The following is a 14,499-nucleotide window of genomic DNA, read 5'->3' on the forward strand; positions in this document are numbered from 1 at the left end:
GCGGAAAAGTGTTTACTTCAGACGCTGTACACCCGGGTTGATACACCTACCAGTGTATGGAATTTTTGGGTTTTGTGAAATAATGGAAATTTCTAGTAAGTTCAGGATCAAATCGAACAGAGAAAAAAAAAGACGGAAAATGTGTAAGCCGGATAAAAATAGTTAAAATAAATTTTTAGTACAATTGAAATTTAAAGTGGAAGTGGAAATTGATGCAGGAAGAAGAAGATAGAAAAGACTTAATGTTCTGTGCGGTGTGACGCGTTGAAGGTACCGCCGCCGACAAGAGGAACAGCGACAGACCGTCATGTGAAGAAAAATGAATGCAAATAAAGACTAGTTATATTCCAATCCCTGACCTACTCTCATGTCAATATTATGTTTATGGGGCCCAGAGGCGCGGAGAATGTTCAAAATACTATCTTCGGGCCTCAATAAGGCTACTGGTATCCCAAGCGCTGGCAGCTATTTCGGCCTAGCTATCCAACGTGGAAATATCATCCCCAAAATCTGGATGTGTGGCGGTCCTCCACTGTGCGCTTTTCAAGGAGCTTCCTCCCATGTACTACAAAGCTGTGGAATCAGCTTCCTTGTGCGGTGTTTCCGTGTTATCTTCAAAAAAAGCGCATACACCTTCCATAAAGGCGGCGGTGATCATTTAACACCAGGTGACCCGTACGCTCGTTTGTCCTCCTTTTTCCATAATAAAAAAATATCTTCTACCTATGTGCTGAAGCTGAAGTTGCAGTGGGCAAGCCACTGCAACTTCAGCTTCGCAATCATCCGGGCTATATCAGTGACTTTGGTTCTCTTACAGATCTCGTATTTCTTAGACGATCTCGCAAGGAAGTTCCGAGCATAGCCCTATTCTATATTCTCTCTTTCTCATAAGACTTGAGTGAGATTGTTAGTAATAAATTTATAATGTTGTTCTATATTGGTCCATACAATATACAGTTAATTACAATTGAAAGGGTCGTAAAGCGGTCGTTCGCTTTCTGAGTAGCGGACTTCTTAGGTGTGCTTTTTACGTAACAATTATTGCATGGACTTAGACTAAACCCGACTTCACCATTGAACCGTTCGCATGATGTATCATGAATAAATCTTGAAATGTCTCGTTCAACCCTCTGGTTGCGTCTTCATCTACAGGATCTACTTTACAGTTACTAACCTGCTCAATCCCAATATTTACATATTAGGAAATAGACTTAAGATGTCGCTCTTTTAAATCTAAGCAATTTGTTACTTTTTTTAAAGTGATAACCTTCACTTCTGGGATTAATTACATAAATTAAATTTGAAAACAAAATTTATGAACGAACACGGACTAGTAAAATAAGAAGGGACTCCGCGCCGTGATATTAGCAAGTGAAGCACTTTTATGCTAGTGTGTGTGCGGTTACGGGGTATACCAGAAATAAAAAATTTTCTCCCTTAAATGATCATATATCCACAAATACTTTTATAGTGTTGTTTTTACACTATTACACAACGCACGACGGCATTTTTTAAATATTTATTGCCACGCAAACTTATCTGTCACAGACGATGGCTAATCTCATAATGGCGGCCGCTCGGCTTGTATTAGTGTAAGTGTATGCGAGGGGCTGTGTGTTTACACGTTTACCGGCTTGTTTTTATGCCTCACTGTTATGTAAGATGACACGGAGTCCTTCTTATTTTACTCGTCCGTGTGAACGAATAGTTAAAATAACATTAATAACAAATTGTTTAAATACATGTTTATTCCACACTGACTTGTAGTATAAGTTGTATCTAAAACGAGAGGAAAAGTAGCCTTTGCCGAAAGACTTTGAAACATGGGTTTGGGAACTAATTACTTCAAATTTGTAAAACACAAAACTGCATTAAAATATTCTACTTGGATTTAAATATATTCAAATGAAGATCAACAAAATAAAGAGTACATTTATTTTATTATTTACAAAATAGAAAAAAATATATAATTTGGTATTTGCTACACACTGTACAAATATTGAATAATATATCAAACATACCTATTTTACAAAAATGTCCAATATTCCCAAATATAAAAACATCAAAAAATAACTCTTGTTTACAGTAAAGATTATTATTTTTATTTTATTTAGGGCTTTGGCAATGAAGCCATCAGCCCGAAACAAAACACAAACATAAATTACAATGCCTTAGACTTATCATGCATATTATAATATAGTAACACCTTTCAGTATATTTCTATAACCCCCGCGCGTTGGCACAGTGACGGAACCTGTCACGTGACGTCAGTTTTCAAACTTTTGAATGGTCGCTTTTGAAATGTCTGCCTGAACTTGACATTGACACTAAGATGGCCGCTTATCACGCGGGTATTAAAATGAAATATACTATTTTAAATCGATTTATTCGATATACAATCATAAACTTATTATACTACCGTAATAGACGAACCCTGTGTGAAAGTGAGATAGTCCTTACATAAAAAACTAGGCAACAAAAAACTAGAAAGAGACGGAATAGAAGAAGACCATGAAACCGTTTTCAAACCATTTAGTGTTCATTAGTCTCCTGTCAAATTGATTGGATTTTAATTTAATAAAAAAATATAATGGTATTGTTCTGTGTTAGACTGTGTTGTTATCTATAGCAACAATCAAAAAAAGAAACATTTCACAGGTGAAATATTGACTCTTCTATACTGATTTTGTGGTGCCTATTTTCGTAGAACATATTATAATAATAATAAAAAAATGTGTTAGAAAATAAATAATGTGTACGTGAATATGACGCCGTTTATCAATATTTGTCATAGGGATTCACCAAAAGCAAAATACTACCACTTCACCAACTCACCAACACATCTGTAAAACTATAACTGCACGTGAACATTTTAAATTTAGTCTCGTCGTAATAAGGAGAGTGTTTGTCTATTACGCGAAAATACTAAATTTAAGGTCACAATATTATAAAAAAAAATATCTATGAATTATTATTCATCGGTAACATTTTATCTAAAGCTGCTTATGTTTATAGCCACAAAACAGAATCAACAAGAATATCGGGAGAATATAAGCAATCTCGAAAATGATAATATTATTATGCCATTTTGTATAATAAAGCTATTTAAGGCTTTCCATGTTCAACGCAAATACTTCCAATTTCAAACACAATAATATTTGCTGTTATATGTTTGGAATAAATAGGATATAGTGTGCTAGCCAAAAGCCAGAAGGTTTTAAACACAAGGTATCCAAATAAACTCATAATGCCCTTCTGTAGAACTGCATCTTTTAGTAGAAATTGTTTCAGCATGTCTGTGAAAATATATAATAAATTGCCCAATGAATTGAAAGATTTACCGTTCAAAGTTTTTAAAAGAAGACTGCATCAGTGGTTAACAAATAAGTGCTTCTATAGCTTAAATGAATTATTCAATACAAAATGAATTAGTCTATTTGATAATAATATATGTAAATTAAAATACTTTTATGACATTGAATTTGTTAATATTATACATAGGTACTAAATGAATTATTAAGTTATTTACGTCTCATATTATAATATCTTAAAATTTCATTTTATAAATATTATTGATATCATTGTGAAATCCGACATGTTTCAATATAACAGTGCGATTAGTGTTTAGACAATTTTGTAACATATTTTGCATGTCAACTGACGAAACATATTGGATTATCCATTATATTGTTAACACCTTAAGTACAATGTTTCCTGCAAATAAAATTTCATTTCATTTCATTTCATTTCTAGTCTCACAAAACGACCTTTACAATTACAATCTTTAATTTTTTTAATAATATGAGTTGATAATTATGTTTTATTATATCATGAACTAAGTGAGATACAAACACACTTCGGTAGGTTGTTATAAAAAGTATCTACATAATTGAAAATATAATGCTTTTGTTTCAAACTGTAATTATAAAACAGACATTATGTAGGTATATTATACGAGGTGTTTCCTCAATATACTAGTCTGGCCATAAATACTGTTACAATTAAAAATAAACAAAATATTATATTTGAATTTGGAATCTGTCGTTTTTATATGATTGTTCATCGGGTTTTCTCATTTTGAGCCAATACATTGTAAAATATTGGAGAAATAATTGAATTAAAAGAATTGGTTTATGATTTTTGGCTAGTTTTAGAGAGTACGGCTTACTCTAAACGCCGTAATAATTTGGAGTCCCTAAAACAAACCGTACGATTGGCAGTGAATAATTTTCCCATGGAAAGAGTTCGTGCTTCTACTGATAACTGGCCTCAACGTTTAAAGGACTATATTGCAACCAATGGAGACCACTTCAAATAAGCTTTTCATATTTTAATTTGTTTTTATTTATGTATTCAACTAACACACGATAAAAGCTGTAAATGTTATTTGCAATAGAATTTTTTCCTTTGTTTCAGTATTAATGGCGAGACTAGGTTTTTGTTTTAACTGGTCTGGTCATTCCGAATCATTGTGTTCTTAAGCCTCTTCTCCACTATCGGCGATGAGAGTTACTTGTATAATCGCCTGTCATCGGCAAGTTGATCATTGATCATCGTGTAAGCATCCACACGATCGTCCGTGATCATTTATTGAGCTGCAGTCCTTCAAGATGGTTTATAGCTGCTACTACCATTCATTTCATTTCAGTATACAATCATTTCGTTAATTTAGTTGAACGAAAACCTCATTCAGTATATCTTCGGCACGGACGAGTAAAAAAAGAAAGACGCCGTGTCACCTTACATAACAGTAAAGCACCAAGACAAACCGGTAAACGTGTAAATACCAAGCCCCACGCACACACTTACACTAATACAAGCCGATCGACCGCCAGTATGAGATTTGCCATCGTCTGTGACAGATCAGTTTGCGTCGCATTAAAATAATTTAAAAATGCCGTCGTGCGTTGTGAAAAAGTGTAAAAACAATTCTATAAAAATCTTTTTGGATATATGATTATTTAAGGGAGAAAAAATTATGTAGCTGGCAGCCCCCGTAACACACACTAGCATAAAGGTTTCACAAGGCTTCACTTGCTAATATCACGGCGCGGAGTTCTTCTTTTTTTACTAGTCCGTAGTCTTCGGATATAATTTTGGTTATAATCAAGTATTGATAAGATTCTGGATACGAAATACATGAGCCTAATACATACTTATATTCGCAGACAGTTTAACCTACATAAGAGCAATTTGGCAACGACAGTCTTCCGATCTGCCAACTATTGTAACTTACATAGATATTGTAATAAAACTTGAAGTTGTTCATGACTGTATAATAATATATATTATTGATAAAAAACCTCAGCTCTGCAAGGAAAAAAAAGTACAAACGAGAAACAATAATATCTATTCTATTAATTGAAATTGAAATCTCAACATTAAATAGGTCGATTATAATAAAGAGTATTTAAGATTATTTTCATTAATTGTTACAAATATACGTTATATCTTCAAAAACACTATTCCAGAGCAATAGATATAATATTGTCATGGATTCCATAATCAGAACCCAAACAAACTCTCACCAAACTTCCTTTGAAGTTATATCCTTTCCAATAAAACAAGAATCATTGAAATCGGTTGGCGCGATATTGAGTTATTCGTAAATTTATCATCCACATACGAATAGCAAATTTAAGACTTTTATGGTTTTCTCATGGATACCATTGTCAGATCTGGACAAAATGGGAAGCACCAGCTTTAAAAAAAAGAATTATCAAAATCGGTTCACCCAGTCGAAAGTAAAAGGTAACAAACATAAAAAAAAGAACATAACAGACCAATTGAGAACGTCCTCCTTTTTTGAAGTCGGTTAAAAATCACGAAATAGTAAATAGAATAGAATTATCGCATAATTATCGCAATCTCTATGACGGGCGTCGTTTACGGTCGTACGTGCTGAGTTTTATGGTACGAGGCAACCAAAAGGCAAACGCAAGGACCGCGTTATCTATCGACAATATGCTTTTTGGAATGAATTTATTAAGTATTTTTATACGCTATTTTATCCTCTCTAGGCGAACAAAGTTTATCTATGACATAAAACATAAAAAATTGTAACACAAAGGCACACACAATGGTTTTACATATCTACATACAAACAACTTCGTATTAAACCTTAAAATTTTACCGAGAACCATATTATATTTCCTGCGTTAAGTATAACATTACTTAATCTTTCTATAGTACAGAGTTTACAATTTAGAGTACAAAATCTTTAAGTGCTTAATCTATATGTATGTAATATGAAATAATAATAATGAGCTAATTCATGTGGAATAATCGTAGCGCGCGTTTCATTTATATTGCACAAATAAACATTGGTATAAAAATAATACAGAAATAGATAGAGATCTATAACAATTGGTTGAATTAGTGACATTTGAAAAACTATACTAGAAATATTGATAGAACCTTAGATTAAGGATTGGTTACCGCAGATCCCGCAGGCGTAGTCGCAAAGTGCGGCAACTTTTTCTACGTCGAAGTGGGCGTACTCAAGCCAGTCTCGAAAAATGTGTGACGTTCACTTGCCACATGTTCAGTTAAAATTTGCTAAATAATTGAAACTAAAATTGGGTTTGCGTAGTAAAACTTTGTAAAAATAATACTACAAGAAATAAGAACGACACTGGGATCATATTATATCATCAGTAAAATAGCACGAAGCGTATAATACAAAATTTAAAAGATGCTAATGAGTGTCAAAATACTACGCACATAAGTATCTTTACAAATAGACAATACACACTATAATATAAAGTTGCCGCAATAAAAAAAGCTAATGTTCTTAGGAAGTGCGGTATCTAGTTGCAGTGCAGCGAACAGCAATCCTTAATCTAAGAATAGAATCGTGTTTGATATGAAGCTTAATTTATCTGTGCATACATTTCATCAATCTCAATCAATATCCAGGCCTTTAAAGCTACCAGTTAACGTAGCAAAGATGCCTCTACTAGGCTTCTTTATTCTCTTCTTTTCATCAGCTTTAAAGATCTCAGACTCGACCAGCCAATCTCTATAATTCTCCTCCATATTCCGTCGTTGCTCATCGTGTAGTTTCTTCACCATTGGTAAAGGACCACCGTAGTCTTCGGGCAGGTATTGTACGTCAACTACAGACGCGGGGCCGTCTGAAGAGAAGTTGAGCAGATTCAAGAGGTTAGAGTGAATTAAGGGCTTGACTAGACACATAACTTGGTTGATAAAGGAGACCGTGTGAACAACATGGATCTTCTTCAGACGGCAAGGATGCGCGCTCTGAAAATCAAGCGAATTGTTAATTCTATAAGGTGATAAGTGCATAAAGTCCTAAGTTTAATTTTTTACTGTAGGATCCATAATAGTATATTCTTCAATTAGGGAGGGTAGTAGGCCAGTAGGCTGAGTTTCCCTGCGAGATTGAATGAGGAGATCCGTGGAGAACCAGAGCCATCGACATAACCCAAATGATTGCGAAACTGAAGTGGCAGTCGGCAGGGCACATAGTTCGACGGACAGATGGCCATTGGGGCAGAAAAGTCCTCGAATAGTGACCACGTATCTGAAGACGCAGTGTTCATAGGCCCCCAGAAGATGGACCGACGATCTGGTCATGATCGCCGGAATACTTTGGATGAGGGCACCGCAGGACTAATCGTCGTGGAAATCTTTGGAGGAGGCCTTTGTCCAACAGTGGACGTCTTCCAGCTGATGATGATGATGAGTAGGCCAGTGCTTGCACACTTGCCTTAGGCTCGGCACTTTCCCATCCCGTGTTGCGTATGTAAAGATTTTTTACCCTATTATGATTCAGAGGGCCAAAAGTGCCCTTTTCGTTTCGGGAAATGTAAAAAAACTTAATTTCCGTTACAGGTTTGGTAAAAAAATACTACATACTAGACACTATTAACGTACAGCTGAACACTTTGTAAATATCATTTTTCTGCTTTTATCTAATAATATAACATCAAATTGCCTTTCAACAAGCTCTTGGCAGTGGCAAATTATTGTAAGATTTCAATATTAGATAACATTGGTAACAATAATTGCATATTAAAAATTATGGGTTAATTCTTATAATAAGAAAAACTATTAAAAAATAGGGTATATTTTAAATCAACAGTTTGTTCCTCATTTATGCCATCTGTGAGCTAGAACAGGCAATACGCTAAGTATATTTTAGATAGTATAAATCAAATCTTATAGATGGCGCTCATTCGAATCTGGTTCAGATCACAAGTTGCTTCCGGCATTAGTCTCCCCGAGAGAGGGCCCGTGTATACATGGTATGATCATGCTGGAAAACTATAGTTTTTACTATAATAATTAGCAGCAGATTAATTATTAAATATTGTCTGTCGTCTACATCTATCTCTCTCTCTCTTATGTGATCAGTTGGCACTCCAAACAATACTGGGTTGCCAACTTAATGTGGGTGCAATCACCACAAAAGTAAGAACACACGCTATTAATTTTCTTGCTTTTAATATTTTCAGATTAATTTACATCTTTAAGACGTTGATTTCTGAAGTCGGACAGACTGAAATTTTAAATTCACAAAAATTCGTATGTCGAATGCAAATCTAGAAAAATGAGAAGCCATCTTGAAAAATGCCAATAAAACTCACCTGAATGTATTGCATAAAAGTTCTCAAAGCTGGATACGTGACTCTGGTCAGATGTCCAAGACTGCATCCTTTCATATCGAATATAACGACATAACCTTCGGAGAGTCTATCTTCAGACAGTTTAATATCATTGAACATGCAGAAAACTCTGACGGCGTCCGCGAAGCACAGTTTGCTGTAGTCTGTGTCTGCCAGACGGTAAAGCAGAATGTGGTATCCTTCTGGAGTCAGGTTCGGTAATGCTACCATGTGTCTGAAATTAGTTCATTTCTGCATTACTTTACAGTCTATATGGAGAGAGAACGCAGGGCGCTGTCGGTTCGAGCGAATATGATAGCACGCGATATATTCGCGGCTTCTGTCGAGCAACGCGCGAATCATTCGCGCAGAAGTGAAGTGAAAATAACTCTTTTTAAGGCGCGGACTGACTAGGATTGTAAACGCTACAACCAATCCTACAATATTTGTGTTGATCATGTGGCTAAGCTGCAAATGGGCATTTATTTTCCTGATTTTCTTTTGTTTATTCAAAATTTACATGTTAAATTGAAAAATTGTTCCGTTTAAGTTTTAGAAAAGTACCTAATAATTCTATTAATTCCATTAAAAAAAGAAGGTTGTTATAACTGAAAATTCGGAGATTTTTGGGAAGCTAATCCCGTATAAATTACCATTCCACATTCACTGTATTTGTATTTGCGGCATATTCTGCATATATTTTACTCTAGAATTCAGCCTAGCGAAACTCACTAAGAAAAATTCACGATTCACTCGATTGTATGAAACGTGCAGGCATTGATAGATTGTCAGATGACGGCTATAATCTTGTAATAAACGGTGATAGCCAAAATCCACTACGTTTTAAGCAACTGTTTGCTTTCAAACTTAGCCGGATTACACCTCATCGCCATAGTATTGTAATTACTATTTCAAACTTATGTCAAATCACTGCACGTTTCATACAGGCAGTCCCGTCTCTTATTCTGAAGTATTTACATCCTCTTTGGTAGTATTTCATTAATAAGAACAAACCACATAAATAAGTTCTATCCCGCGCGCAAAAGGAGTGCAAAAGAAAAGGAGGCTTCTCAAATGTCAAAATGCTTGTCACTAATCTAACAAAACGCCAAGCCCACGTAAACGAAAATTTAAATAGTTGGTGAGTTGGTACTGGTCAATGTGAATTTTTAAACAGAATTAATTAACAATAACCAACAGGCAGACCAGAATTAAATTAATTACCGTATTTTTAACTCACTTAACCTTTTCATAATGTGTCAAGGAGCTGGATAATTAGCATACAATCAACATTGTAACGAAATGTAAAGATAGTTTTATATTTAAATCAATAATGAATGACTGACTTGAGACCAGACAAATATAACCATAACTGATTGAAAAATAAAGAATTTATGGATTTACTAGCTGACCCGACAGACGTTGTTCTGTACATAATAAATAAAATCCTTTTCTTATGAATTTGTCAATAATATTATGTTATAACATCAAGAATTATTTCGTAAAAAATGCTCCTAGTTGTTATAATCAAATTGTTTCTCAACAGAACTGTCAAACCATGCGTCAATAATTTCTCTCATAGAAAATATGTTGATATAAAACAAATATTGGAAAAAGTTATGGGTCCCAAACCGATATAAAACCTATCCTATCTCTCAAGTTGGACTAAACTGCACTCCATGCAGTAATTCCCTTTAAAATACGTTCATTGGAACTCTCAACTCCTAAAGAGTTCACTTTGAACAAACATCAGGGCACTGGATTGATTTTTTTTGTTACAAAACGTTTGTGTGGGAAAGGTTTTAATTTTAGGTTTGAATTATAGCATAAACGATTTTCTTAATGACACCACGAACTGGGAATAAAGCGAACATCCTCAGGCTCTATAATTATAAATGTTTATTGTACGATATCACATTGTAATCCATATTTTATATTAAAAAAAAAGCCCGCTGAGTTTCTTGCGCCCATTCTTCTCAGGTCTGAAGCAGTCTCTTTTGAATGGGTGGTAGTTTTTGACATTCAATAAGCGTTTTTTAATCCTATTTTGAATAAAAATATTTGAATCGGAATATATATATTAAGATTGAAATGTCCACAGTAATTGCAAATGCGTTTATATTTACATAAAATGTTGTAAATTTATGATCTTTATTGTTAATTCTGATAAGTTTTATAAAATCACTTCGTCGCGTGTTTTGCCTCTACACGATGCATCTTCAGTTGCTATTGACTATGCAAAGGCTGGAACCGGAGTCAGAAACGGTGTTGCATTGATTCATGTGAAACTACTACTACCAAATACATTTAAAGTAGCTGTTAAATATAAAAAAAAATCTCATATAAAGAAGTCATCCTGAAAAAAGTCCGAAAGAATGACTAATCATCAGTCATGTAATAAATTAAAAAAAAGAATGACTAATCCAAACATATTCCGAGAATGACGGGAATGTGATAGGTATCACATTCTTTTTGGCAACTACCGTCTAGCACTATTCATGTATTTTTAATTACCATTTCTTTATCTTTAAAAACAGACGTGCGAAGTATCAATACTACGATAAAAAAGTGAACCTGAAAGAAGTCCAAAAGAATGACTAGTCCCCATGGTCGAGAATGACGGTAGTTGCCAAAGAGAATGTGATATCACACTATTCATTTTTTTTTATGGAATAGGAGGACAAACGAGCGTACGAGTCACCTGGTGTTAAGTGATCACCGCCGCCCACATTCTCTTGCAACACCAGAGGTATCACAAGAGCGTTGCCGGTCTTTAAGGAAGGTGTACGCGCTTTTTTTGAAGGTACCCATGTCGTATCGTCCCGGAAACACCGCACAAGGAAGCTCATTCCACAGCTTTGTAGCACGTGGAAGAAAGCTCCTTGAAAACCGCACTGTGGAGGACCGCCACACATCCAGATGGTGGGGATGATATCCTAATTTGTGGCGTGTCGTGCGAAGGTGGAATTCGGCGGCAGGAATCAGGTTGAACAGCTCTTCGGAACAGTCCCCGTGATAAATGCGGTAGAAGACATACAATAAAGCGACGTCTCTACGCAACGCCAAACTTGAGTCTTCTGGGGCTTAAATTGGACAAGGTTCAATTTACCCCATTCCCCGACCTTCTCGAGAGAGGACTCGATAGAAAACACAAGTTTCTCCCGGCACTGGTCGACGTTTTCCCGAGAGAGACCTGCATGGCCCGTGTATATGGCATCACCAGTGCTGTCGTCTGCATAGCAATGTATGTTGGATGTGTCCAACATATCATTGATATGCAGAACAAACAGCGTGGGAGATAGCACAAAGTCCTTGGGGCACTCCAGCGTTCACGGGCTTGGGATTCGAGCAAAAACCGTCGACAACGACTTGTATGCTGCGCCCAGTGAGGAAGCTGGAGGTCCACTTGCATAAGCTCTCAGGAAGCCCAAATGATGGAAGTTTTGAGAGGAGCACCTTGTGCCATACACAATAAAAGGCCTTCGCTATATCCAGGCTAACTGCCAGGCCTTCCCCCTTGCTTTCAATAGCCGCCGCCCATCTATGTATACCAGAAAATTACCTGCCGACCGACCATGGCGAAAGCCGTATTGTCGGTCGTTGATCAACTGGTGACCCTCTACGTATACGAAAAGTTGGCGGCTAATTATGCTCTCCATGATTTTGGAGAGCAGGGAGGTTATAGCAATAGGCCTGTAGTTTGCCGGATCCGAAGTGTCTCCTTTATTTTTGGATCAGATGGACAAGGGCTGACATCCATGAGTCAGGGACTACGCCTTTGGAATAAGAGTGCCGGAATAAACGCGTTAGCACCGGCGTCAACTCAGGGGCACACGTTCTAAGCACGATTGGAGAAATGCCATCCAGCCCGCTCGACTTCCTGACGTCCAAAGAAAACAGAGCTCGCCTAACAGTTTTCTGTCTGAACTGTACTTCAGGCATAGAGCTCTGACACCGCGGGATGGCGGTGTTTTTCCGTTGTCAAGAGTCGAGTTGGAGGCGAAAAGAGCGCACAGGAGATCGCCTTTCTCTTTTGCCGTATGGGCCAGGGTCTCATTCCTCATCTGCAACGGCGGCATGGACGGCTGGTTGAAGTTACCGAGAGCAGCTTTCGACAACGACCAGAACTTGCGCATAGATGCGGACGCGGTCCACTAAATCTACGCGGGCCCAGAGAGTAGACAGGTCCCTACCCTCAAAATTTCCGAGACGGCGACAGCAGATATCCTCCCTAACGAACACACATACCCCGGCATGTGGCATAAAATTGTGCTCGATTTTGTACCCGGGGTACGATAAATATGACGTATCGCTAGGTCGAGATATCTATCTGAGTAAGGAAACACAAGGGCGGCTGCGCCGTCTCAAGGTGGTGGTGGACGGCGTTTAAGTTGGAGTAAATTCCCCTGATGTTACAAAAGTCACATTAAGCGTGGAGCAGGGTGCCGTGGTGTTACTACCTCGTTTGTCCTTGGTCATGCGCGGTACTGTGCCCTCCCCAGAATACGAGGGGCAGCCCGAGCGCGAATGCTCGGGGAGGGATTCTCCAGCTCTACAGGAGCCGGTACCTTCCTGGGTACCGGCATTCATGACTTAAAGCTGTTATTGAAGCAACTGTTTAATGGTAAATACTTAGATATACGTCAAGATAGAGTCTCTTGCTGTTAGACAACCGATGAAAACAGGATAGGTTACATTAGTGTGCGTGACAAACTACGTCTTACTCTCGCGATTTGTATATAACTTTGTGTTAGTGTGCGTGCATTGCTCAGATAGAGGTTAATTGTCAATCTCAATTTTTTTCGACGTTTTCATAGCTGTCACAGTCCAGTCAAATCCAGTATTTCATCAAGAACATCACCAAGACACCCGATGAAATGTCCATTTTAGATTAAGGTTGTTAAAGTTTATTTTTCTTACGCCAAATCCAAGATAGCCTTATTCTTCGGTACCATGGGATCCCGGTTCGTGAAGAGATCTGGCGAGCTTGCTCTGAGGGTAAAGTAGAACTCAATAGTTTCCTGGGTCTCTTTCACTTTGTAATAGTTGGAATGGAGAAACAGGATAATGAACTCGTCGGAAATGTGCGGGAGATGGGGTTGGCTTTTCATCCTGAAACAATTTTGTTGTTTTTACACTTGATAAATATTAACTCATGAATGAAATAATTATTGAATTAGGCGTTACTTTGCGGAAATCCATAATTATACAAATGATTTAAGTCCTCTTTAGTGTTAATTCCGCCAATATTTGTCTTTAAAACAATTCGACACGTGTTTCGCCTCTTCTACTGATAGATTTTGGCGAGACAACAAGTCCTGAGGATGCCTCGTGAACACTAAAGAGGACTTAAATCATTTGTATAACTTATGAATGGTCTATTATACCTACTACTGGTAGTTTACAAGTTGGAGTTTCTTAGCACAGGATGCCGGTTAGATTATGGGTACCACAACGGCGCCCATTTCTGCCTGTGTTTCGGTCTGAAGGGCGCCGTAGCTAATGAAATTACTGGGCAAATGAGACTTAACATCTTACGTCTCAAGGTGAGCGCAATTGTAATGCCGCTCAGAATTTGTGGGTTTTTCAAGAATCCTGAGCGATGGTGCATTGTAATGGACAGGGCGCATCAATTACCATCAGCTGAATGTCCTGCTCGTGTCGTCCCTTATTTTCATAAAAACAAACACGATGCCACCAAGGTGAAAAATGAGACAGCATTATTGTGCGTTTCAAATTACTTGACCAATGAGACTTAATTTATATCTCACAGTTAGCGAAAATCGTTACGAGTGACAAGTTAAATCAAGAGGCACTGCATTAAAAGGGCAGCAAAAATTGGTCCAGCCGTTTCCGACATAACTCGACG

General features: G+C 37.1%; 1 protein-coding gene across 1 annotated transcript in view; it reads right to left on the reverse strand.

Annotated features, from left to right (window-relative positions):
* Positions 1 to 1,918: 1,918 nt before the first annotated feature.
* Positions 1,919 to 14,499, reverse strand: part of LOC126967787 (uncharacterized) — a 44,727-nt gene continuing 32,146 nt past the window's right edge. Inside the window, exons 3-5 of the mRNA XM_050812483.1 lie at positions 13,551 to 13,742; positions 8,613 to 8,865; positions 1,919 to 7,263 (exon numbers count right to left, since the gene is read on the reverse strand). Of these exons, the coding sequence (XP_050668440.1) occupies positions 6,904 to 7,263; positions 8,613 to 8,865; positions 13,551 to 13,742 (805 nt within the window). The 3' untranslated portion in view covers positions 1,919 to 6,903. The remainder of the gene's footprint in view (positions 7,264 to 8,612; positions 8,866 to 13,550; positions 13,743 to 14,499) is intronic.

The sequence above is a fragment of the Leptidea sinapis genome, chromosome 13 (genome assembly GCF_905404315.1).
Source record: "Leptidea sinapis chromosome 13, ilLepSina1.1, whole genome shotgun sequence".
NCBI classification, from domain to species: Eukaryota; Metazoa; Arthropoda; class Insecta; order Lepidoptera; family Pieridae; genus Leptidea; species Leptidea sinapis.